Here is a 26078-nt window from a genome sequence, read left to right as displayed (position 1 = left end):
AGTAGCTTCTCCCCTGCTCTGGTAGGGAAAACATGAGGGCACTTCTGGGGTGGAGATAGGAGACTTTATAAATTTTTTCCCCTGGGAAACAGATACTCCTCTTTTGCACACTTACCTTCAGGTGCTCTGTTAGTGTCTTTGAATACTTCAGAGCAGTTTCTTTCTTCAGTTTGAATAGCCTCAGGTACAGCAAAGACTGGCATCGCAGGCTAGCCAATGGAAAAGGGCAGCTTATTTACCAGGACAACAGACTCTGGCCACATCTGTATAGACAACCTTTGCGTCGTGCCAGACTACATGACTGGCTCATGTGAGCAGACCATGGCATAAGGACAACACCACTAACTCTTAAGCAAAACCAAAAGATGTGATCTTCTTATGGTACATACCCTAGGGAGAGGAAGGAAGGGGAAGAGACCTAGGACTAGCCTCCTATTTGTTGACATTCAAAAATCAAAACCTCACCTACAGGACATCAACATGTTATTATAACATATGGACTAAAAAAATCCCTGCGGGGAAATTCCCTGGCATCCCAGTGGTTAGGACTCAGTGCTTTCACAGCCACGGTCTGGGTTCAATCCCTGGTCAGGAAACTAAGATCACGCAGGCCACGTGGCATGGCAAAAAAAAAAAAAAAAAAAAAATCACTTTGGGGCAGAATCTCTACATCAAATTACAATATAAATAATGTAAAATAGTAAAACTAGGAACTCAACTATGAATATCACAATTCTTTCCTTTTTATACATCTTTATTGGAGTATAATTACTTCATAATGCTGTGTTAGCTTCTGGTGTACAACAAAGTGAATCAGCCATATGCATACATATATCCCCATATCCCCTCCCTCTTGAGCCTCCCGCCTACCCTCCCTATCCCACCCTTCTAGGTCATCGCAAAGCATCGAGCTGATCTCCCTGTGCTATGCTGCTGCTTCCCACTAGCTAAATATTTTATTTGGTAGTGTATATATGCCAATGCTACTCTCACTTCGCCTCAGCTTCCCCTCTCCCCGGCCCCATGTCCTCAAGTCCATTCTCTATGTCTGTCTCTTTATTCCTGCCCTGCCACTAGGCTCATCAGTACCATATTTTTTAGATTCCATATATATGCATTAGCATACAGTATTTGTTTTTCTCTTTCTTACTTCACTCTGTATGACAGACTCTAGGTCCATCCACCTCACTACAAATAACTCAATTTCATTTATTTTTATGGCGGAGTAATATTCCATTGTATATATGTGCCATATCTTTTTTATCCATTCACTGTTGATGGACATTTAGGTTCCTTCCATGTCCTGGCTATTGTAAATAGTGCTGCAATGAACATTGGGATACATGTCTCTTTTTGAATTATGCTTTCCTCAGGGTACATGCCTAGTGGTCAGATTGCTGGGTCATATGGTAGTACTATTTTTAGTTTTTAAAGGAACCTCCATACTGTTCTCCATAGTGACTGTATCAATTTACATTCCCACCACCAGTGCAGGAGGGTTCCCTCTTCACCACACCCTCTCCAGCATTTACTGCTTCTAGATTTTTTGACAATGGCCATTCTGACCGGTGAGAGGCGATACATCATTGTAGTTTTGATTTGCATTTCTCTAATAATTAGTGATGTTGAGCATCTTCTTATGTGCCTCTTGGCCATCCATCTTCTTTGGTAAAATGTCTGTTTAGGTCTTCCTCCCATTTGTTAATTGGGTTGTTTGTTCTTTTGATATTGGACTACATGAGCTGTTTGTACATTTTGGAGATTAATCCTTTGTCCATTGCTTCATTTGAAAATATTTTCTCCCATTCTGAGGGCTGTCTTTTCGTCTTGTTTACTGTTTCCTTTGCTGTGCAAAAGCTTTTAAGTTTAATTAGGTCCCATTTGTTTATTTTTGTTTTTATTTTCATTACTATAGGAGGTGGGTCAAAAAAGATCTTGCTGTGGTTTATGTCAAAGAGTGTTTTTCCTATGTTTTCCTATAAGAGTTTTATAGTGTCCAGTCTTACATTTAGGTCTTTAATCCATCTGGAGTTTATTTTTGTGTATGGTGTTAGGAAGTGTTCTAGTTTCATCCTTTTACATGTAGCTGTCCAGTTTTCCCAGCACCACTTATTGAAGAGGCTATCTTTTCTCCATTATATGTTCTTGCCTCCTTTGTCGTAAATTAGGTGACCATATGCGCGTGGGTTTATCTCTGGGCTTTCTATCCTGTACCATTGATCTATATTTCTGTTTTTGTGCCAGTACCATACTGTCTTGATTACTGTAGCTTTATGGTATAGTTTGAAGTCAGGGAGCCTGATTCCTCCAACTCCGTTTTTCTTTCTCAAGATTGCTTTGGCTATTTGGGGTCTTTTGTGTTTCCATACAAATTGTAAGATTTTTTGTTCTAATTCTGTGAAGAATGACATTGGTAGTTTGATAGGGATTTCATTGAATCTGTAGATTGCTTTGGGTAGTATAGTCATTTTCACAATATTGATTCTTCCAATCCAAGAACATGGTATATTCCTGCATCTGTTTATGTCATCTTTGATTTCTTTCATCAGTGTTTTATAGTTTTCTGAGTACAAGTCTTTCGCCTCCTTATGTGGGTTTATTCCTAGGTATTTTATTCTTTTTGTTGGAGTGATAAATGGGGGTGTTTCCTTAATTTCTCTTTTTGATTTTTCGCTGTTGGTGTATAGGAATGCCAGAGATTTCTGTGCACTGATTTTGTATCCTGCAACTTTACCAAATTCATTGATTGGTTCTAGTAGTTTTCTGGTGGCATCTTTAGGATTTTCTATGTATAGTAAGTATCATGTATGGTATCTGCAAACAGAGACAGTTCTACTTCTTTTCCAATTTGTATTCCTTTCATTTCTTTTTCTTCTCTGATTGCCGTGGCTAGGACTTCCAAATCTATGTTGAATAAGAGTGGTGAGAGTGGATATCCTTGTCTTCTTCCTGATCTTCGAGGAAATGCTTTCAGTTTTTCACCATTGAGTATGATGTTGGCTGTGGGTTTGTCATATATGGCCTTTATTATGTTGAGGTAGGTTCCCTCTATGCCCACTTTCAGGAGAGTTTTTATCATAAATTGATGTTGAATTTTGTCAAAAGCTTTTTCTGCACCTATTGAGATGATCATATGGTTTTTATTCAGTTTGTTAATATGGTGTATCACATTGATTGATTTGCGTATACTGAAGAATCCTTGCATTCCTGGGATACATCCCACTTGATCATGGTGTATAATCCTTTTAATATGTTGTTGGATTCTGTTTGCTAGTATTTTATTCAGGGTTTTTGTATCTATGTTCATCAGTGATATTGGTCTATAATTTTCTTTTCTTGTGATATCTTTTTCTGGTTTTGGTATCAGGGTGATGGTGGCTTCATAGAATGAATTTGGGAGTGTTTCTCCCTCTGCAATTTTTTGGAAGAGTTTGAGAAGGACTGATGTTAGCTCTTCTCTAAATGTTTGATAGAATTCACCTGTGAAGCCATCTGGTCCTGGATTTTTGTTTGTTGGAAGATTTTTAATTATAGTTTCAATTTCATTACTTGTGATAGGTCTGTTTATATTTTCTAATTCTTCCTAGTTCAGTCTTGGAAAATTGTACCTTTCCAAGAATCTGTCCATTTCTTCGTGGTTGTCCATTTTATTGGCATATAGTTGTTTTTAGTAGTCTCTTATAATCCTTTGTATTTCTGCAGTGTCAGTTGTGACTTCTTTCTCATTTCTAATTTTATTGATTTGCATCCTCTCCTTTTCTTGATGAGTTTGGCTAAGGGTTTATCAATTTTGTTTATCTTCTCAAAGAACCAACTTTTAGTTTTTATTTGTTTATTTATTTATTTATGGGCTGCATTGGGTCTTTGTTGCTGTGTGCAGGCTTTCTTTAGTTGTGGTGAGCGGGGGCTACTCTTCGTTGTGGTGTGAGGGCTTCTCAGCGTGGTGGCTTCTCCTGTTGCGGAGCACAGGCTCTAGGTGCGCGGGCTCTGTAGTTGAGGCTCACAGGCTCTAGAGCATAGGCTCAGTAGTTGTGGCTCACAGGGCTTAGTTGCTCCGCGGCATGTGGGATCTTCCTGGACCAAGGATACCCATGTCTCCTGCATTAGCAGGTGGATTCTTAACCACTGCGCCACCAGGGAAGTCCCCAACTTTTAGTTTTATTGATCTTTGCTACTGTTTTCTTTGTTTCTATTTATTTCTGCTTTGATCTTTATAATTTCTTTCCTTCTACTGACTTGGGGCTTTCTTTGTTCTTCTTTCTCCAGTTGCTTTAGGTATAGAGTTAGATTGTTTATTTGACATTCTTCTTGTTACTTGAGGTGAGACTGAATTGCTATAAACTTCCCTCTTAGAACTGCTTTTGCTGTGTCCCATAGGTTTTGGGTTGTCACGTTTTCATTGTTATTTGTTCCCATGTATTGTTTTATTTCTTATTTGATTTCTTCAGCAATCTCTTGGTTACTGAGTACCACACTGTTTACCCTCCAGCTATTAGTGTTGTTTTACAGTTTTTTTCCTGTAACTGATTTCCAATCTCATAGAGTTTGTGGTCAGAAAAATGCTTGATATGATTTCAATTTTCTTAAATTTTCCAAGGCTTGATTTGTGACCCAGGATGTGATCTATCCTGAAGAATGTACCGTATCCACTTGAGAAGAAAGTGTATTCTGCCACTTTAGGGTGGAATGTTCTATAAATATCAACTAAACCTATCTGGTCTATTGTGTTATTTAAAGCTTGTGTTTCGTTATTTATTTTCTGTTTGGATGAGAGGTCCATTGGTGTAAGTGAGGTGTTAAAGTCCCCTACAATTATTGTGTTCCTGTTGATTTCCCCTTTCATGGTTGTTAGCATTTACCTTATGTATTGAGGTGCTCCTATGTTGGGTACATAAACATTTATAATTGTTATATCTTCTTCTTGGATTGATCCCTTGATCATGATGTAGTGTCCTTCCTTATCTCTTATAACAATCTTTACTTTAAAGTCTATTTTATCTGATATGAGTATTGCTACTCCAGCTTTCTTTTGATTTCCATTTGCATGGAAATATGGAATATATTTTTCCATCCCTTCACTTTGTCTGTATGTGTCCCTAGGTCTGAAGTGGGTCTCTTGTAGACAGCATACATATGGGTCTTGTTTTTGTATCCATTCAGCCAGTCTGTGTCTTTTGGTTGGGGCATTTAATCTATTTACATTCAAGGTTATTATTGATATGTATGTTCCTATGACCATTTTCTTAATTGTTTTGGGTTTGTTTTTGTGGGTCTTTTTCTTCTCTGTGTTTTCCACTTAGAGAAGTTCCTTTAGCGTTTGTTGTAAAGCTGGTTTGGTGGTGCTGAATTCTCTTAGCTTTTGCTTGTCTGAAAAGCTTTTGATTTCTCTGTTGAATCTGAATGAGACCCTTGGTGCGCAGAGTAATCTTGGTTGTAAGTTATTCCCTTTCATCACTTAAGTATATCCTGCCACTCCCTTCTCCCCTGCAGAGTTTCTGCTGAAAGATCAGCTGATAACCTTATGGGGGTTCCTTTGTATGTTATTTTTTGCTTTTCCCTTGCTGCTTTTAATATTTTTTCTTTGAATTTAATTTTTGTTAGTTTGATTAATATGTGTCTTGGTGTGTTTCTCCTAGGGTTTATCCTGTATGGGACTCTATGCGCTCCCTGGACTTGGGTGACTATTTCCTTTCCCATGTTACGGAAGTTTTCCACTATAATCTCTTCAAATATTTTCTCAGATCCTTTCTTTTTCTCTTCTGCTTCTGGGATCCCTATAATTCAAATGTTGGTGCGTTTAGTGTTGTCCCAGAGGTCTCTGAGATTGTCTTCAATTCTTTTCATTCTTTTTTCTTTATTCTGCTCCTTGGCAGTTACTTTCACCATTCTGTCTTCCAGCTCACTTATTTGTTCTTCTGCCTCAATTATTCTGTTATTGAATCAGTATTTTTCATTTCAGTTATTGTGTTGTTCATCTCTATTTGTTTGTTCTTTAGGTCTTCTAGATCTTTGTTAAACATTTCTTGTATTTTCTCAATCTGTGCCTCCATTCTATTTCCAACATTCTGGATCATCTTTACTATCATTACTCTGAATTCTTTTTCAGGTAGATTGCCTATTTCCTCTTCATTTATTTGGTCTTGTAGGTTTTTACCTTGCTCCTTCATCTGTGACATATTTTTTTGCTGTCTCTCTCTCTTTTTTTTTTCTTTTGATGGTTGGGATTGTTTTCCTGTCTACTGGTTGTTTGGCCTGAGGCTTCCAGCACTGGAGTTTGTAGGCTGTTGGGTAGAGCTGGGTCTTGGTGTCGAGATGAGGACCTTTGGGAGACCTCACTCTGATGAATATTCCCTGGGGTCTGAGGTTCTCTGTTAGTCCACTGGTTTGGACTCGGAGCTCCCACAGTAAGAGCTTTGGCCCAATCCCCAGCTCGTGAACCAAGATCCCGCAAGCCATGCAGGGTGGCAAAAAAAGAAAAAGAAAAAAAGAGCAGAGCAATAACAAAGAGTGAAAAATAAAATGAGACCAGGAAACTAACAGATATGTTAGAAAGAATATAAAAATACAGATGAAACAACAATCGGAAGGTAAAACAGAACCACAATAGTAAAAAAGGGGGAAAAAAAAAAGGAGAAAAGGCCTTGGCTGTGTGGGTGGGGCTTAGGCAGGGGTGGGGTTTTTAGGCTGTGGGCAGGGCCTATGTTTAGGACCCACAGGGCTGGAAAAGGCCCTGGCGGGGGGCGGGGTTGGGCCTAGGCTCAACAAAACAGAGGGGTCCAGGCGTGCCCCTGGTTTGCCCTGAGTGGGCAGGGCAAATGCCATCCTCACCTCTCCTGCTCCTCAGGTCCTGGAGGGTACCTCCCACTTGCCTCTCCTGTTCTCCCCCGCCTCCCTCCTATGCTCCCAGGACCCACAGGGCCTGGGAGGGGCCTGTGGAGGGCTGGGGACCCAGCCTGGGAGCCCAGCAGGCTTCCTAGGCTGAGTGGGCAGGGCAAAGCCCTCTGCACCTCTCCTGCTCCTCTGGTCCTGGAGGGTCCCCCCACCTGCCTCTCCTGTTCTCCCCCACCGTCCCTCCTATGCCCCCAGGACCAACACAGCCCGCAGCGGGCCTCTGAGGGCGTAGGATCTGGCCTGAGAGCTGGGCAGGTTTTCCGGGCCAACTGGGCAGGGGAAACGCTAGGTGCACTCCCCACTGATCCGAGCCCCTGAGGGTCCCTCCAGGTGTGGGAACCCCTCCCCCATCCCAGCCACCCCTCAGCAGCATGGTCCTGTCCCGCCTCCACTTCTCCTCTCCCCTCAGTCCCCCCACATCCTACCCGGTCGCTTGGGGGTTCCTCCCGTCTCCTTGGGCGTCAAGGTCTCCCGCCAGCGTCCGGCAGGCGCCCTAGTTGTGGGGAGACGCTAACTCCGCGTCTTCCCATGCCGCCATCTTGACTCCTGGCTCTGAATATTACAATTCTGATGTAACATATATAAACCCAACACGGCTTACAAAGGCCCTGCATGATCATCACTGCCTACCTCTCCAGTTACTTTCACTTACTTCTCCCTGTCCTTTAGTTCCTTGACAGAAAGTTTCCAGTTTCTTTCCACTATCCAGCTGTGTACATGTTTCCTCTACCTAAGGATTAAGTATCCCTACATTTTACCGTTATAGTTACATAAACTTTTGCTTCAAAGTACTTAATTCATATACTTGTGTGGTTATTTGATTAATTTCTGTTTTGTCACACTAGACACTAGACTCCATGACAAATAGGACCATGACAGTTTTTCCCAAGGCTGCACTCCCAGCTGTTAAACATGTGCCAGGTAAAGTATATACCCACAACAAATAAACTATCCCTCTGGGAACAAGCAAACAAACCATATTCTTTATCCTGAGCAAGCTAGATGTTTGCTCCCTAAGGTAAGGCATATGTATATGTAAATGGAGAGAGAGGCTACCAAAAGAAAAAAAGCCTGGATTTTTTATGGTGTCCACCTTTACTTCAATACACAACAGAAGTCTGAGAGTAATAAAAATAAACTATAGTTAAATATAAAAACCAAAAAAAACCCCAGAGCCTGAATAAGTGACCACTTAAGACAACAGAAAGTTCTCATATCAGTCCCCCTCTACCAAGGCTTTTGCCAAGAGGGCAATGGATCAGAGACTCACAGCAACTAAAGTATTTCTGAAGGAATTCTGAGTTATTTTCTACTTTACCCATAAAGAACAGATCTATGACTGAGTTATGGAAGGAAGATTCAAGGATAACTTTCAGAAGAATATAGCACAATTCATTATGAAACTGCTTTGTCATCTAGCAGAGGCTAAAACACATAACACTTACCAAAGTACTGTGAGTCTTTTATCTGCAGCTGTAGCATCTGGTGCCAAGTAATTCTTTAGCTTCATGGTGTATCTGTGAGATAATATAAGAAACAAATGACACAAAATGAAATACTTCATCTGTCTTATGACCTCCTTAGTCCTCTAAACATTAGAATCAAACCTAAATAAAGGCAAAAATACCCACTAAAGCAGAGGTCCCCAACCCCTGGGCCACGGACCGGTACTGATCTGTGGCCTGTTAGGAACTGGGCAGCACAGCAGGAGGTGAGCAGTGGGCGAGCAAGCGAAGTTTCATCTGTATTTACAGCTGCTCCCCATAATTCGCATTACCGCCTGAGCTCCATCTCCTGTCAGATCAGCAGCGGCATTAGATTCTCATAGGAGCATGAACCCTACTGTGAACTATGCATGTGCGGGATCTAGGCTGTGTGCTCCTTATGAGAATCTAATGCCTGACAATCTGAGGTGGAGCTGAGGCGGTGATGCTGGCTCTGGGGAGTGGCTGCAAATACAGATCATCATTAGCAGAGAGGTTTGACTGCACCGAGACCATAATAAATCAATTGCTTGCAGACTCATATCAAAACCCTATCGGTAGGGCTTCCCTGGTGGCGCAGTGGTTGAAAATCTGCTTGTCAATGCAGGGGACACGGGTTCGAGCCCTGGTCTGGGAAGATCCCACGTGCCGCGGAGCAACTAGGCTCGTGAGCCACAATTACTGAGCCTGCGCGTCTGGAGCCTGTGCTCCGCAACAAGAGAGGCCGCGATAGTGAGAGGCCCGCGCACTGCAATGAAGAGTGGCCCCCACTTGCCGCAACTAGAGAAAGCCCTTGCACAGAAATGAAGACCCAACACAGCCATAAATAAATAAATAAGAGTAGCCCCCGCTCACCACAACTAGAGAAAGCCCACATGCAGCAACAAAGACCCAATCAGCCAAAAATAAATAGATAAAATCATTTAAAAAATAAAAATAAACAAAATAAAACCCTATCAGTGAGTGGCAAGTGACAATTAAGCTGCATCTTACAGAGTAGACGGGACATAAGCAACACACTTTGGGTGTGACTGTCTCCCATCACCCCCAGATGGGACCATCTAGTTGCAGGAAAACAAGCTCAGGGCTCCCACTGATTCTGCATTATGATGAGTTCCATAATAATTTCATTATATATTACAATGTAATAATAATAGAAATAAAGTACACTATAATGTAATGCGCTTGAATCATCCCAAAACCATCTCCCACCCCCAGTCCGTGGAAAAATTGTCTTCCACGAAACCAGTCCTTGGTGCCAAAAAGGTTGGAGACTGCTGCACTGAAGGGTCTAGTTCTCCTTATCCAAGGACAATAAAGGACTAAGGATCCTCTGTAGCTTTACTGTATATAACTATATTAGTCTTTTCCTAGAAGGACCAGAGAAATGTTATTGCCAGTGATGTGGCAAGTCTTCCCACTTACTTGATGAGCTCCACTGTCTCTGAATACATAAGGAATGGGGATTTGGATTCCTGAGCATTTTTCTCTAATGCATTCCCACATTCAATGAAAGATACCACAGCATCAAGATAGTATACAGCTTTCTCAAACCTATCAGACTGAAGAAAGGAGAATAAAGGTAAATGAGAGCCGCACTGATGTACTATGAGAACAAATGAAGATTTAAGTTAATTTGATTAAATATATAAATGTGAGGAGAATATTTACATACCAATGCATCTGCATTGTGCTTTAGCTTTTTTGCTTCTTGTAAATAATGGTCTGCTGAATAATTTCTGCAATGTAAATTTTTATTAAAAGTAAAATGGTAAATATTTTCATGATACTAGTTCACTTTAGTCTCTAATATTCCTCAGTTTTCATGTCCTCAAGTAAAGAAAATGAACTATTACTAAACATTCAATTCAGTTTTTTCTGATGAATGTTTAAATTGGGTTAAGAGCATAAATCATTTTGGCCAACTTGGCAAATTTTCTACTAGGAAAACAGAAATCAAACTCCCTAGTATTAACTGCTAACTTACCCAAGTTGTTTGAAAGATTGAGAGTAAACAAAATGTGGGTAGGAAACATAACCTTTTATCAAAATGGAGGGAAAAAAAGCAACATTGCTCTTACTTATTTAAGAAAGCCCTTATTTTAAACAGTAAAGTCAGCAGCAGTAAGATTCTACTGGAAGGTACATTATTCACATTCCCCATGAGAATCATGGAGTTAATAAGGTAAAGGAGCAATACTTGGACTAGTAGGTGCCTTTCAAATTAAAATCTGAATATTCTTTGATCACAACTCAATCAATTCTTCTGGTCACTGACAGAAATTAAAATGAGTTTTTTATATGCTGACTGGAATGATTTCTTGAATGCATAAAAATTCATATTTATCTCACCTGTCATCAAAGGCAAGCTTCGTTCTCCGAGGCTTAGAAGCATCAGGAGTTGGTGTAGATGGAGGACAGTTAGAAGAGCTATTTGGAGCCTTTTCCTGACCAAAAAAATATATATAACTATGTTGAAAATTGTGAGATTAAAATTAAAAGTATTTGAGCCAGTGGTTAAAAAGCAAACAAAATTCTATTGCCTTTGGTAATTAATTTCCTTGTTATAAAATATTAAAATTTCAGAATGTAAATGTCCTTTTTATGGAATAAGCCCATTTTATATAACCAAAAATATTCTTTATAATATCAGGGGTCTACTATGTGCCAGGCACTGACCCTGGCACTTGTAAAAACATAAGGAAGACACAAAACTATTATCAATATAGCAGTACTACTTAAAACAAAATTTACTGGTAATAACTGGTCGATGAAAACAACAATAATATCTAACATCTACTATGTGCCTCCTACTTACTAGGCACTCAGTTAACCAAGTACTTAGCACAATCATTAATCCTTCAACAACCCTATGAAATATGTACTGCTATTAGGATAGAATAAAAATTAGTCTCAAGGAGGCTGAGTAACTTGTCCAAGTTCAAACAGCTTTAAGCAGTATTCCTGGAAACTCGGCTTTAAGTCCAGATCTGTCAGATTTCAAAAGCCTGGACAGGGACTCCCCCTGGGTCCAGTGGCTAAGACTTAATGCTCCCAATGCAGGGGGCCCGGGTTTGATCCCTGGTCAGGGAACTAAGATCCCACATACCGCAACTACTGACCCCGAGTGCTGCAACAAAGACCCACCGCAGCCAAAAAAGGAGCCTGGACACTTTCTTAAATTTTATTCTGCCTTCTATCAACATGTCCATCCTGTCTCCTATCAACACAGACCTCTATGCAATGGCTATGACCCTGTCCTCCCAACTGCTTCCCCATCCAGCCCTATGACACAATAATATATATTTTATTACTTCTGCTTAAAATCTATTTTTAAAAAACCATGTAACCATTTTTTTTTCTTTTCTTGTAAAAGAGTCCTTCAGTTCCACCCATTACAGTTTCCTTCAAGAATGAAAATAAAAGCCCTGAGATTTGAGAAAATGCTAAGCTCTTTACACAGTCTGCATGTTTATGAAATTGCTTCCTAAATACTGTTGCAATCTAACATTACTTGGACAGCTTTCCCTCTGTGTTTTATAAACAGATCTACAAATGCCTAAGTTTAAGTTTATTGATGGAAAACTGAAGTTTCTGAAAATAAAAAAAGAAATTACTATGTGTGGTAAGAGATGCTAACTAGACTTACTGCAGTGATTGTTTTGCAATATATACATATATGTAATCATTATGTTGTACACCTGAAACTAATATAATGTTATATATCAACTATATCTCAATTAAAAAAAAACGAGAAGAACTTCTCTCAGTGGACAACAGGACAAACTGACAAAATATCAGTCAGCATATAGGTGTGAAAACATGATTAATCTAATTGAATTATATAGCTCCCTGTCCCCAATTCATGTGGAAGACACAGTCTTTTCAAACAAATATAGAACATTACAAAAATCTACCGTATACTATGCTCTTTTATAAAGCAACTCTTAACAAATATCAAAAGACTGCTACACGCAGATCACTTTCCAGCCCCATTGCAACTAAGGTAGAAGTACTAACCAAAAGACAACTAGAAAAATCTCTATGTTTGGAAAGTGAGTAACACACGTTTAAATAAGTCTTGGATCAAAGATGAAATCAGAAAGGAAATTAAAAAACATTTTAAACTGAATTATAAAAATATTATATACCATATCTTGAAGATTAAGCTAAAGCAGTATTTAGAGGAAAATATATAGTCTAACTGCTTATATTAGAATATTAGAGAAAAAGGACTGAAAATTAATTTTAAAAAACTTGAGCTAGGTATCCATCTTTAAAAGTTAATAAACAGAGCAGCAAAACAAAAAGAAATTAAAAGGAAATTATAAAGCATGTAAGTTAATGAAACAGAAAACAAAAATAAACTACAGAGAATAAAGACAAAGAAAGGTTGTTTTTTGAAAAGACAAGTAAAAGTGATAAGCCTCTGATGAGACTGATCAAGGAAAAGAGAAACATGGCACAGAAAACTAATACTAAAAATAAAAGAGAATCATGGGCTTCCCTGGTGGCGCAGTGGTTGAGAGTCTGCCTGCCGATGCAGGGGACATGGGTTCGTGCCCCGGTCCGGGAAGATCCCACATGCCGCGGAGCAGCTGGGCCCGTGAGCCATGGCTGCTCAGCCTGCACGTCCGGAGCCTGTGCTCCGCAATGGGAGAGGCCACAACAGTGAGAGGCCCACGTACCGCAAAAAAAAAAAAAAAAAAGGATCATAAGTAGCAATATTATAGATATTAAAAACATAAGAGACTATAATGAACAAAATTTATGCCAGCATATTTCAAAAATTTGATATGAGCAAATATCTAGAAAAACAAAATAAAAATTATATGTAATTTTGGTTTTTCACGTTATCTAATTTTTCTTTAGTTGACATGAGAAAGAGCATATTTTCTAAGTTAATTATAGAATTTTCTTTAATAAACCCATATATAATTGCCTAAACTGGAAACTGCCAAGACTAACATTAACAATTTTAACAACTGTTAAGTGCCATAAGATCTTGAAATCAAAGGGGTCAGGGCCAATACATTTTATATTTTGTTGATAACAACAAAGAACCAAATAACTACATTTGATCCAAATGTTTCCTCATTATCCAGTAAGTTAAACACTGGATAAAACACAAAACATGTGAGATACAAATCCCTGCTTTCAAGAACCTGACAAACCAATAAGGAAGAGACACAGAGAGTGTTACCTATGAGCTAACAGAAGCCAAATGAGCAGGTGAGCTCACTTAATGAGTGCATTGAAAGCGAGAGACAGAGAGAGAGAGAGAGACAGAGACAGAGAGAGACAGAGACAGAGAGAGGGAGAAGAGATTTAAAGAAAGAAGCACACAGGCCTGAAATCCTACAGTTCCAGGATGGGAAATGGAGAAAGAGCCAGTCAGGAGGTAGACAGAGAACTGGGACAGTGAAAGAGGCCAAGAGGACAGGTTCCTCGAGGGCACTAGGACTAACTCTCTAAACTACTACGGAAGAGGGTCCAGCAGGAGAAAACATCTTCTGTATATCTCAATTGAGATGTTCACCATTTAAATTACCTCAAAATTTGAAATATTTAATTACCACATTTAATAAGCACAACTAACTGCCTTTAACAGTCAATTTTTTTCAACTCTTAAGTCTCTGTTTATTTAAGTCACAAATAATTCAGTAAATTATATACTTAAAAATCTAGGTATTTTCTTAATTTTGTCAGGTAGCTTGCTCCTGATCAGAACACTTTAGAAAGCAATACAAATAACCTGGTAAACAAATTCAGGGTGAGAGCCTAAAGTATAGCCTTGAAAAAGCTTCTTTGATCTAATTACATACCCACAAACATTAACAGTATTCCCCCACATTATGATCATACTCTAGAAATAATTCCAGTGGTAGCTCAGCTAAAGAAATTTTTTCTTCTTCATGAAACCAAATGGTTGCTTTATCACTTTATAAGTAGTATAACTTGCTTGTAAAATCTAATTCTAAAAAATCCAAAGTCCATTTAAAACCATAGATAAGAACCCAATCAGAACAACTGGAGCTATTTACAAATTTGATCATAATCAACTGTTTTTCCATAACCAACTTTTCCAATTATGGGTTTCTACCCTAACCAATATGCATATGGCCAGATGACTTCATTCCTTTCATGGTCTCAGACCACTGCACAAGTTTATTAACAAGACTATGACATTTTGAGAGTAAAAATGCACAGGTCTACAAAATTAAGATGTTTACGAAATTTTCAAAGCACAGTGTCACCTTGGAGAAGTCACATGGCAAGGAGATTTTTTTTCAAAAGGCTCAAGCCCCCAATGCCTTACCTTGACCTCCTTAGAGCTACTGGAAGTCTTCCCTTCAGTCCTCTTCTGCTTTGATGTGGAGGAACTGTTTTTGCTGCTGCTGCTATTTTCCTTGTTGCTGTTATTACTTGACTTTAAGGAAGAAGACTGACTAATAGTCCTCTTCCGAGAACCATGCTCTGTTTTTGGATCTTTTGAAGGAACAGGCCCAGCAGGAGAAGGCAACAAATCTTTTTCTTTAGCAGCACTCTGTTTAGATGACCTGCCAAACCAAACAAATGCCCTCATTTCTCCACACGGTCATACAGGAGTGATGGATTTTTTCCACTTGACTTTGCCTGCTTTCAAGACAAATTTGTTTTTCCCTATTTGATTACTAGAACACATGATTTCTGCAAAACAAAATAAAACTGTAAATTTCATGAGGGCAGACATTTTGTCTGGTGTTTCCCCCCATCATGGTTGTATACCCAGTGCCTAAACCTTGGCCTGCCACACAAGTATTCAATAAATAGTGGTTGAATAAATTAACGAAAAGATGAATGGTGAATGACGATATTAATGCTCGTAAGTCTCCTGCAAGTTATACCTAAGTTTGTCACCGAGCCTGAAAGTGGTAAAGCTTTACTTTAATTCTTATCCTATAAATACCTCCTATTCCACTAAAAAAAGGAGAGAGGAAGATGTGACTGAATCTTAATTGCTTTTCATCCCAATTAGCTAAAAGCAAAACCTCCCACTATTTGGTATATGACTGTGTATAGATGTGTATGACATACACTTACTAAAAGGAACAGTCTAAAAGCATGTTAGAAAGTACCCAATAGCAAATAACAGATTGACACACATGTAACATGTTTTGCAAACGTACTCTTTGTTGCTGGATGGCTTGTGGCCTGCCGAATTCTTGTCTTCCGTTTTGGGTTTCTTGCTCTCATTGGCTCTGTTATCATCTTCATTCTGCATGAAAAATAGAAAAAAAGCAGCTAGGTTTGATTTCTATTCATCAAATTTCAGTTTCCAGTACTAGTTACCCTCAAACGGTTTATCTCTGATAAACTTCAGAAAGAAGATAAATGTGAAGTGAAAGAATTCATTTGAACGATGTTCAATAAATTCGGTTTTAAGTCTGAGAAGGAGCCTCCTATTTTAGATGAGAAGAGCTGAAATGCTGCAATAGCCTTTTAGTGGCATCTTTTCAGCCTAATGATTTGGGGAGGGCTGGGGATGAGATTATAATTCAGATATAATTCACATACCATAAAATTCCCTTTAAAAGTACACAATTCAATGGCTTTTAGCATATTCACAAAGTTGTACAACTATCACCACAATCAATTTTAGAATATTTTCATTATCTCGAAAAGCACCCTGTTCTCCATTGGCACTCACTCCCCATTCGCTCCACCCCCAGATCTGGCAATCACTAATTTACACATTTTGTCTTTATGGATTTGCCTATTCTACACATTTCAAAAAGTGTAATCATACAATATGTGTGGCCTTTGTGTCTGGCTCCCTTCACTTAGCATAATATTTTTAAGGATCATCTACGTTGTAAGATTTGTCAGTACTTTATTTCTTTTTATGGCTGAATATATGGTGGTATGGATATACCACATTTTATTTATCCATTCATCAACTGAGTTGTTTCTACTTTTCAAGTACAGGTTTTTGTATGGACATGTTTTCACTGTTCTTGGGTATACACCTATGAGTGCAATTGCTGGGTCATAAGGTAATACTACATATTTACTTTGTGAGGAATTGCTAAACTATGTTCCAAAGTGGCTACATCATTTTACATTCCCACCAGCACTGCAGTTCTCCATATCTTCACCAATACTTGTTACTGTCCATCTTTTTGCTTATAGCCAAGCCTAAAGATTTTTGAAAAACGTTTTTGCTGAAACAAAACCTATGGGCCTGTCTATAATCCCCAAGATACTTGCTTGATGCATTTAAGATTTCCTATTGACTTAAATATCAGGGCATGAATATTGCAAACTTTCTGCCATAACAAAAGGATTTGTTCCCATACACAAATGATTAAAGTTGGACATGTGAAAACATGCGAAAAAGGAATCCACATTCTTCATTATCCTTGGCTGGGTCTCTTCTCAGTACTATCTGCTGTATCTTCAGGAACTGCCCCTGACACTTAATTTTACCAAAGCAGCAAATCTCAAAAATCATCACTGGGAATTCCCTGGCGGTCTAGTGGTTAGGACTCGGTGCTTTTACTGCCGGGGCCCGGGTTTGATCCCTGGTCAGGGAACTAAGATCCCGCAAGATGCGGGATCATCACCCAGTTTCCTGGTGATATACATACATTTTATAAAATCAAAATTTGACTTATAGGTATTGATATAAAAAACCTGTGAGGGGGCTTCCCTGGTGGCGCAGTGGTTGAGAGTCCGCCTGCCGATGCAGGGGACACGGGTTCGTGCCCCGGTCCAGGAAGATCCCACATGCCGCGGAGCGGCTGGGTCCGTGAGCCATGGCCGCTGGGCCTGCGCGTCCGGAGCCTGTGCTCCGCAACGGGAGAGGCCACAACAGTGCGAGGCCCGCGTACCGCAAAAAAAAAAAAAAAAAGTGTGACTTGGTCTGGGTGTTAAGAGAGAAAAAAGTGTTAGGGACTGTGACAACCTGAAGAGTAAATAATCCCAACTAAAGACATTGAAAACCAAAATTTAAAGAATGTTGTGAAGGGCAGTTTGCAATCTCTGCTTCACTCTCGCCTCTATACTGGCCAGCACACATCATGAACAGAAGCACTGGCTCATTTCTTATTTGATTAGAAACTATAATTCTTTACTAAAGGAGACAGGCAGAGGCAGAATGGTCTTCAAGAGTCTCTTATGTCTGGAGCTTCATTGGGGCTTTAGGCTCATCTCTATTTTCCCTCATAGCTGACTCAACTAGCTATTTTTTGGCTCACTGAGATTTCCATTGCATTTTAGATGCTGATGTTCAAAAAACAACAACAACAACAAAAACCCTTTACAAACCTTATGTTTCCTTTTGCCTTTGTTGGAAACTTTTTCTGAGGCTTGTTTCTGAGCCTCTCTTGTGTGCTTTTCTGGAACATTTTTCTTTTCCCCCTTGGGTGTCTCTGTTTCTTTGTAAGGCTTTCCTGGTATTCTAGTCAAGAGATTCAGGTCAATCTTCACAATAAGTGGATACCTGTCATCAGGCTCACTGAGGGGTGAAAGAAGTTCCTTCTCTTCCATAGGAGAGAACATTCGTTGCCGAAAAAAGCTATCTTCTTCCTCCACTGAGGAGGGCTTAACGGGAGTCCTATTACTCTCAGGGTACTTAGGAGTTTGTGAGGAAGGAGGAAGGCTCTCGCTTTCATCCGAATCTGAGGATGAGGTATCTGTTTCTATGATTTCCCTTGATTTCTGGGAAGATTTACTTGTTGACTTGTATTTCTTTTTCTCTGCTGAAGGTCGAGGGGAAGATTTGGACTCCTTTTTTATATTGGGTTTCCTTGAGCCTTTGGTAGCTGCTTTGTGTCTGCTGGAGGGCATGCTGGTAGCCATGTCTACAGGAGTTTCACTCTCTATCTTCAGGCCTCCGCGGGGCTCTTCAGCAGCTGCCTTCTCAGTCTTTTTGGGTTGTTTTTTGCCTACAGTTCTCCTCTGTGCTGTGCTGTCACTCTGTGCAGGAGACTTCTGCCTCCCACGCCCACTCTCTGATCCCTTTTGGACAGTTTTGGAGTCTCGTCCAGGAGTAGCAGAACTTGTTTCTTTAGGACCACCTGGATCAGTATAGCTATTCCCTGTGCCCTGTTCTCGGCCTTCCTTTTTATAGCCTTGAGATGATGGGATATTACTGTCCACAGAAGAAGCTGGTGACACTTTATGTGGGTTCACTTTATTCAGCCAATTATCAAGTTGCCATTTGTTTGTGGGTGGTGGTTCAGGCTGAAAAACAGAGAAAGAAGTATGCTTTTTCAGTACTGAAACTTTCTCCTTCCTTTAAAATCTCGAGGAAGAGGGAAAAACATAATGCCTAATGCCACAAAGGCATTTGTTTTTCATTGTTCTGACTGAACCAAAGCAAAAGGCTTAATGTTATATATAGCATTTAATTACTGAATATCCCTGTCAGGAATCCAAATGACCATACAGTACATTTAATTCCAGAAAGTAAACAAATGATGTAGGTACCACAGAGATTTTTAACAACATTTTATCAACCTATAGTGAAATTATACTATTTAAGACTTTTTTTCCACCATAACTAAATAACATTACCAGGTTGAAACAAAAATAAAACCCAAAATAAATAAATCCAATATTTTAGTGACCTGAAATATGACTGCAAATAGTCCCTATTCTAGACCAAATATGTTCACATAACAAGGACACTGAAGTATCTAAATTTCCTCCAAGATACACAGTTCAGTTTCTTTTTGTCAGAATATGTAATCTTCTTTCCTTCATTTTTATATTTGAAACTAGTGTTTACTGGCCATCACCAGGGGCCTTCCGAGGGCCTATGGAAGGCACCCCCTTGCCCCCCTCTCACCTCAGGAGATGCACTCTGGGATGGCTCATTTGCCTCACTGTCACTGGAACTACTTTCACTCTCTGAGTCAGATCCAGAGCTGCTTTCAGATCCACTGTGGCTGCTAGAATCATCCCTGGAGTTATCTGCCCCTTCACTATTATGGTGTGAAGGTTCAGAGTTACTAAAAGAGATAAAACATATAAATGACCAAAAGTTTTTTTTTTTAGAGGGACAACAGGTAAGCATTCAAATCTGACAATGAACTTTATTTAAAATGTTTACTATTTGTTAAGCTCTTATAATTCTATGAATCTAAAACTTCATTATAAATGAAATAAATACTTCCTTAAAAATATCTGAAATGCGGCTCAGCCATTAGTACTTACCTTTAAAAAACAGTTTTACTGTGGAATAAATTACACACCATAAAATTCACCCATTTTAAGTATACAATCCAATGATTTTTAGTTAATTTACAGAGTTGTAAAACCGTCATCACAATAGACAATATTTACTTTATAATCGATAATGTTTACTTTTATAAGTATATTCAATTACTCTATCACTACACTGTTATCAGACTGACCCTTCCAGTCTAAATAAAACAAGAAATAAAAGGATGCCTACCTTCCAGGTGTACTCCTTGGCATTGTCTTATCACAATCCTAAAATTAAAACATGAGAGGAAATCTGTGAATGAATAAATAGTACTCTATCTGCTTGATGTGAACAATATCTGAAATCTTAATAGAAAAACTGGCTTCTCTAATGTATGCATCAATGGTCACTTAACACTTACAAAAATACTGTTTTTACCTAAAGAATAATTGCCAGGATAAGATTAAAAGCTGTGTTAATAGTTCTTGTCAACAATCTCATGCTTCATGAGTATATTCTGATATATGATAAGTATTAAGGAAAAGCCAGTTTTTTTAAATAAGAAAAAAATGGAGGTTTAAAGACAAAGTGGAAAACTATAACATTCTAGTGTCAGACAGCAGGAAGGAACTTATTTTAAATAACTGAATCATAAATGTATTATTCAATTATAATTCTTATAAACTACAATGAAAACACTGTATGAAACTGGCAAAATTATATAGTAGTAGACACACCTGTTCCCCATCACTGTCTTCACTGCTGCTTAGTTTTAAGTCATCTTTTAACATACTAAAAGGAAAACGCAGAAAGAATTATTATTTTTGGAACTTCATCATGGCATACCAGAGTATTAAATATCTACCAATAATTCTAGGAATAATCACTGTGGTAGCCAAAGATTTACTTGAAAAATAAAGAAAACAACAAGTAAGTCTTACTCTATCTGGTCTGGTGCACATCTAGAGTAAAAAATTAAGAAAGGTGGAATTTAACAGTTTTGGAAGCTCACTTTTCCATAAGTACAATATTCATCTTTCTTTTCTAATTAAACAAAAGCTACCTTCCACAAACTCTTATACTCACTTCTGTTATCTCTAGCTTTTCTCCAATTGCATACACACAAACTCTTCCATTATTAAAACAAATGACCATATGCATACCCAACAGTCCACTAGAGAAATATAACTCCTAAAAGGAAGGAAGATAAAATGAAAGCATCAGCAATTCTCTTTCACTGTCCCCAATGTTTCATGAAGAGATGTGTACACTTGGGTGATTGTGAAAACCAGAACACACAGTCAAAGTTCTAGTTCATAAATGCCTTGCTATGAAAGACGACTGATCCTTGCAGATGTAACAATTTTGGGTAAGAACCTTGGTTATACAAGAGAAATAACCATGTATAAATTAAAAATAAACTCCAGTCTCCAAATCTTCCTTGATCAAAAAAACCACAAATAAATACTATAAGTTGATAGTTTCTGGAATTAGTTTTTGAAAGTAAAATTACAGATTTAAATTTTCCTTAAGGCCATAAGACCAAAATTAAAAACTGAGTAATGAACCACAAAACACTCCTTGCCTTTTTACAACAAAGGAAAAATTAATACAAAGCTTAGGGAGAACTACAACTAGAAAATGTTTAATTTCTCATTACCACTAGCTCCATTTACCTTTCTTCTTAAAATTTCATGACAGTCTCCAATCAGCGGAAAGGAAATCTTCTTTCACTCCAACAACTACTTATACTCCCCGCTCAAAGCTTAACCTGAGTTTCTAAATCTGATCCCAAATTCAGAGTACCACATAAAAGATCACCTTGAAACAAAGTAACCACATGCTTACAGAATTAGGAAAAGTGTTCTAAGGATGACCAATTAAGTGGGACAGAGAGAAAGAATTTTTTCTTTTGGACAAGGGCTTAGTGCATCTTTATGACTGATTTCCTGTAAAGAAATGTACTTACTCTGAATTCTCTCAGCCCTTATGCTTTAATAATGGCAGCTCAGTGAACCTGTTTACACATGTGAATATGTCAAAGCTTTTACCAGACCGCTCAAGGTCCTTCATGCTTTTGTTCTGTCAGCAACCAAAGTGATATGCACATACATGGTAAGCTCCCATCAGTTTTCTGCCCATGAATAAACATGATAAATAGGAATTTACATAATTTGAATTCTTCAGCAGTGAGGCTAATCTCCTTGCATTCATATATTTTCATTCTCAGCTCCCACTATGTTTAGCTGAAGAGGCTGAGGTTATCAGTATAGACTGTGGTTATGGTGTAAAGCTAGCACTGTGGCCAGTTTCTTTAGAATTTTGTTTTAATCATTGGGTTAAATTGTGGTCTCAGGAATTCAGTAGTTAGTTCATTCTTTAAGCTTGGAATTTATTATCATCCAATATACAACCCTATCGTATTTTGATTTATTGGGATGGCCAAAAAGTTAATTCGGGTTTTTCGTAAGATGTTATAGAAAAACCCGAATGAACTTTTTGGTCAAGCCAATATATTCCTGGGTCTACCTACAAAATAAAAGCAGGAAAACTTATACAGTATGAACTATGTTGCTTTAATATTCTACACTGGTCAAATGGAGGGCATACTAAGAAGAATCCTATACTTTTTCATGTTTTTTTAAAAATTAAAAACAAGCTATCAACACACACAAACACACACACACTTCTGAAAGATGAGAAAAAAGTGTAATCGCAATCGCAGATCAGGGGTAGGCAATCTATGATCCACAAGCGAAATCTAGACCTATTTTGTAAAGAAAGTTTTATTGGAACATAGCCACACCCATAGTCTATGGCTGCTTTCATGCTACAACTGCAGAATTGAGTAGTTGAGACAGAAACCATTTGGCCCCTAAAGCCTCAACTATTTCACTATCTGGCCCTTTATATAAAAGTTTGCCTACCGCTGCCTTAAAAGATTAAGTACATATTTCTAAGTGTTGTTCTAAATATCGAGACTACAGTTAGACTTTTAGCAAAAAAAGACAAACATTAAACTTACTAAGCCATAAACTTACGATTTAGACTGGTGCCCATTGGAAGTTTTAGAAGAAGGATTATATCTTTCTGGAACAAAAAGGAATGCAGAAATCAGCAACTATAGTATGGCTATTTATATTTTTAAATATCTATCAATATAACCTCAAAGAAATATAAATCATAAAATTGGGATAAAATTCTTCATCCATCAATTTGGTTAACACCTTAAAATGCGATAATATGAAATACTGGTGGAAATAGGCATGTTCCTATGTCATTGGTAGGGCTCTAAACTCATACAATCTTTCTGGAGAGCAATCTGATAATATTATCTTACCAATACTGTAAATGCACATATCCACTGACCTAGCAATTATAAGGAAAGGAATTTACCTTACAGGTATATCTAGAGGAATACATAAACACACAGACACGCGGACACACACAGACACACACACACAGTTTATTATAGTATGATTTGCAACAGCAAAAACTGGAAACCAATGTCCATCTACAGGGGACTAGATAAACAAATTACAATACTTTCAACAATATAATACAATTTTGCTTTTTAAAAATAATGAACTAGAGCTTTATACTGATATAAAAACAGTTCTAAAATAAATTAAGTGAAATATACAGGTAATAAAGAGTAGGTGAAGCTTATGAGCCCGGGTGCCAATAGGGAGCTTTGGGGAGAGAGAATGGAGGAAGGGGAGAAGTAAGGATGAGACATTCTTAGAAGATTTTAAGAGAAAATGTAAACTTTCTGGCCTACAGCTAGCTATTTGCTGTATATCAACAATGTTGGGTGCTTTTTTTCCTGTAACTGCAGCTTTAAGGCAGAATGAAGAAACAGATACATAAAAAGTTTGTTAACCTTAAAATGGATATTCTTCTAGTTTTGTCTCTGCTTTAAGATCACTAAAGACAGCTAAGGATTAAAATGCTCCACATATTAATCTCCCAAAATAGCTTATTACCAGAGTAAATCTACCTGAAAAGTTATTGCTCTTGGCAAAAGAACATTTGTTTTGTTAAAGAGCTATATGGTGAAGCCCAAACATTTGCAAGGTTCCTGACCTTACCATTACCAATTCACACAGCCATCAACTCTTTGAATCACACTTGAATTCCCCAAGGCTATCTTCCCCTCAAGTTCTTTTGAGAGGCCAAGAGAGTGGAGGTGAAGGGGAGTTGTGTAGCAGACAGGAGACTTTCTTCCCAGCCAAAAACACCCAGGAAGAATAGATAAATATAGATATGGGAAGAGAAGAGCCATGGTAAGCTACAATGACTCCTTCTTGCCTGGAGTTTTACCATAATAGAACCCAGTATCTTCATGAAGGAGATGGAAAGACAGAAGTATGGCTCTTGGGGTTATGAGGTGCCCATCAAATTGAATTCATGAACTCTGAACTATTAGTTCAAATACTTAGTAAAAACAGTTAATTTTGATCTCCAATGATCTTTAATTGTTCATCTTTCAAGCCAAGATTCAGTTCAATCCATTACTGATCATCAGATAAACCCTGGGATAAGGGACTTCCCTGGTGGTCCAGTGATTAAGACTCCTCGCTCCCACTTCAGGGGATGCAGGTTCAATCCCTGGTCGGGGAACTAAGATCCTACATGCCATGCGGTGTGGCCAAAAAAATTTTAAAAACTGGGATAAGACATACAAAAGAATTATTAAAGAAATACATGATGTGACCATGAGAAATGAATGTGCAACAAACAGCTTAATTTGAAAACCAAGAGGAAAAGAAATACTCACTTTGTTCTCCAGGGCCAAAATTGGACTGCTGAGACTCCTAAGAAAAAGGGACATAAAATTGTATAGTGACATTAAGAGAAAAAGGTTCATTAGAGAAAAATGCTTCAAATTAAACTATTCAATTCCAGCTAATTCAATGAAAGATCCTGTTGAGTTCCTAAGAATGCATAAAAGAAAAAAACACCAAAAGAATTTAATGATTCCATCTGATCAGCCTCAGCAATTTTGTGGTCAATAACAGAGTTTCCCAGAGCTTAATACAAAAAGCATCAAGCTATGTAAGTCTTTATCATTCATTTCTATTCAGCAGCATCCATGGTACTCATATCCTAATTTAATTCTTGGTCTTAAGAAAACATTATTTTTAAAAAAGTAATACTAATAACCATATACTAGAGTGAAAATAGCTGTACAAACTATATAGACTCGAAATATACCACTTTTATGAACTAGCAACTCCTACTATGTTATTCCCATGTCATTTTACTTCCTCTCCCTGCTCCCAATATCTTACAATTAGCAAACTGAGGAAGAGATTTTCCATACTCGTTTTATATACTTCTTTGTAAGCCCTACTAGCACAGTGCCTGGCATTCAGGAAGCATCCGTAAAAAGAAAGCCAAAAAGAAAAGAAAACCAAAACGTCACTGTCCGTGAAAGAAACGTGACTTTCCAAACTCAACTTTCAAGATCAGAACAGCTGTTTCACAAGTGCAAATTGTGCATTTTTCTAGGTGAAGTCTGTGGTACACAATGTAGTACTAAGATTACACAAATATCCCTAACATCTGTAACAGCTTACTTAAAAATAAGCACAATCTTCCTTTAATGACAGAATTATCTGTGAAAGAGAAATCCTAACAGTATCTAAGCTAAAATATAGTTTTGGTGTTAAAAAAAACTGTAAACCTACATCAATTGTCAACTGATTTTCAACAAGGGTGTGAAGACCATCCAACAGGGAAAGAATTCTCTTTTCAACAAAAGGTTCTGGGACAAGTGAACAGCCATATGCAAAAGAATGAAGTCGGATGCTTACCACACACAATATTAAAAAAAATTAACTTGAAATGGATCAAAGACCTAAATGTAAGAGATAAGAGATAAAACTACAAAACTCTTAGAAGAAAATGTAGTGCCCAAATCTTAATGACCTTGGATTTGGCAAAGAATTCTTACATGACACCAAAAGCACAAGACACAAAAGAAACAAACAGGTAAATTGGATTTCATCAATATTAAGAACTTTTGGGCTTCTCTGGTGGCACAGTGGTTGAGAGTCCGCCTGCCGATGCAGGGGACGTGGGTTCGTGCCCCGGTCCGGATGGATCCCACGTGCCACGGAGCGGCTGAGCCTGTGAGCCATGGCCGCTGAGTCTGTGCGTCCAGAGCCCGTGCTCTGCAACGGGAGAGGCCACAGCTGTGAGAGGCCTGCATACCGCAAAAAAACCCCAAAAACAATATTAAGCACTTTTGTACTTCAAAGGACACCATCAAGAAAGTGAAAAGACACTACCATAAAATAATAATAATGCCAATAAAAACAAAAATATTCTAAGAAAAAAAAGTGAAAAGACAACACACAAATTGGGAGAAAATATTTGCAAATCATATATCTGATAAGAGACTGGTATCTACAATATATAAAGAGCTCTTACAACTCAATGATAAAAGTCAAGTAAACCAATGATAAAGGGGGCAAAGGATCTGACTATATATTTCTCCAAAA

The 26078-nt window shown here is 38.3% G+C and overlaps 1 protein-coding gene across 6 annotated transcripts in view; it reads right to left on the bottom strand.

Moving 5' to 3' along the window:
• Positions 1-26078, bottom strand: part of AFF4 (ALF transcription elongation factor 4) — a 93223-nt gene that overhangs the window by 10816 nt on the left and 56329 nt on the right. For 4 of the 6 annotated variants that reach the window (XM_027097819.1, XM_027097809.1, XM_027097799.1 and 1 more), the window contains 13 exons: positions 24350-24386; positions 22611-22659; positions 20307-20361; positions 19819-19856; positions 19210-19372; positions 17685-18602; positions 15545-15633; positions 14695-14935; positions 10728-10822; positions 10051-10114; positions 9801-9937; positions 8337-8408; positions 116-209 (listed from right to left, as the gene is read on the bottom strand). In XM_027097819.1, the coding sequence (XP_026953620.1) occupies positions 116-209; positions 8337-8408; positions 9801-9937; positions 10051-10114; positions 10728-10822; positions 14695-14935; positions 15545-15633; positions 17685-18602; positions 19210-19372; positions 19819-19856; positions 20307-20361; positions 22611-22659; positions 24350-24386 (2052 nt within the window). Of the gene's footprint in view, positions 1-115; positions 210-6648; positions 7444-8336; positions 8409-9800; positions 9938-10050; positions 10115-10727; positions 10823-14694; positions 14936-15544; positions 15634-17684; positions 18603-19209; positions 19373-19818; positions 19857-20306; positions 20362-22610; positions 22660-24349; positions 24387-26078 lie in introns of those variants that run through there. The other 2 variants (XR_003430997.1, XM_027097828.1) reach the window with 2 other exon arrangements.

Source organism: Aethalodelphis obliquidens, unplaced genomic scaffold (assembly GCF_003676395.1).
Source record: "Aethalodelphis obliquidens isolate GAN/ISIS:26980383/991018 unplaced genomic scaffold, ASM367639v1 scaffold4, whole genome shotgun sequence".
Taxonomy (NCBI): Eukaryota; Metazoa; Chordata; class Mammalia; order Artiodactyla; family Delphinidae; genus Aethalodelphis; species Aethalodelphis obliquidens.
This window is presented reverse-complemented; position numbering and strand designations above follow the sequence as displayed.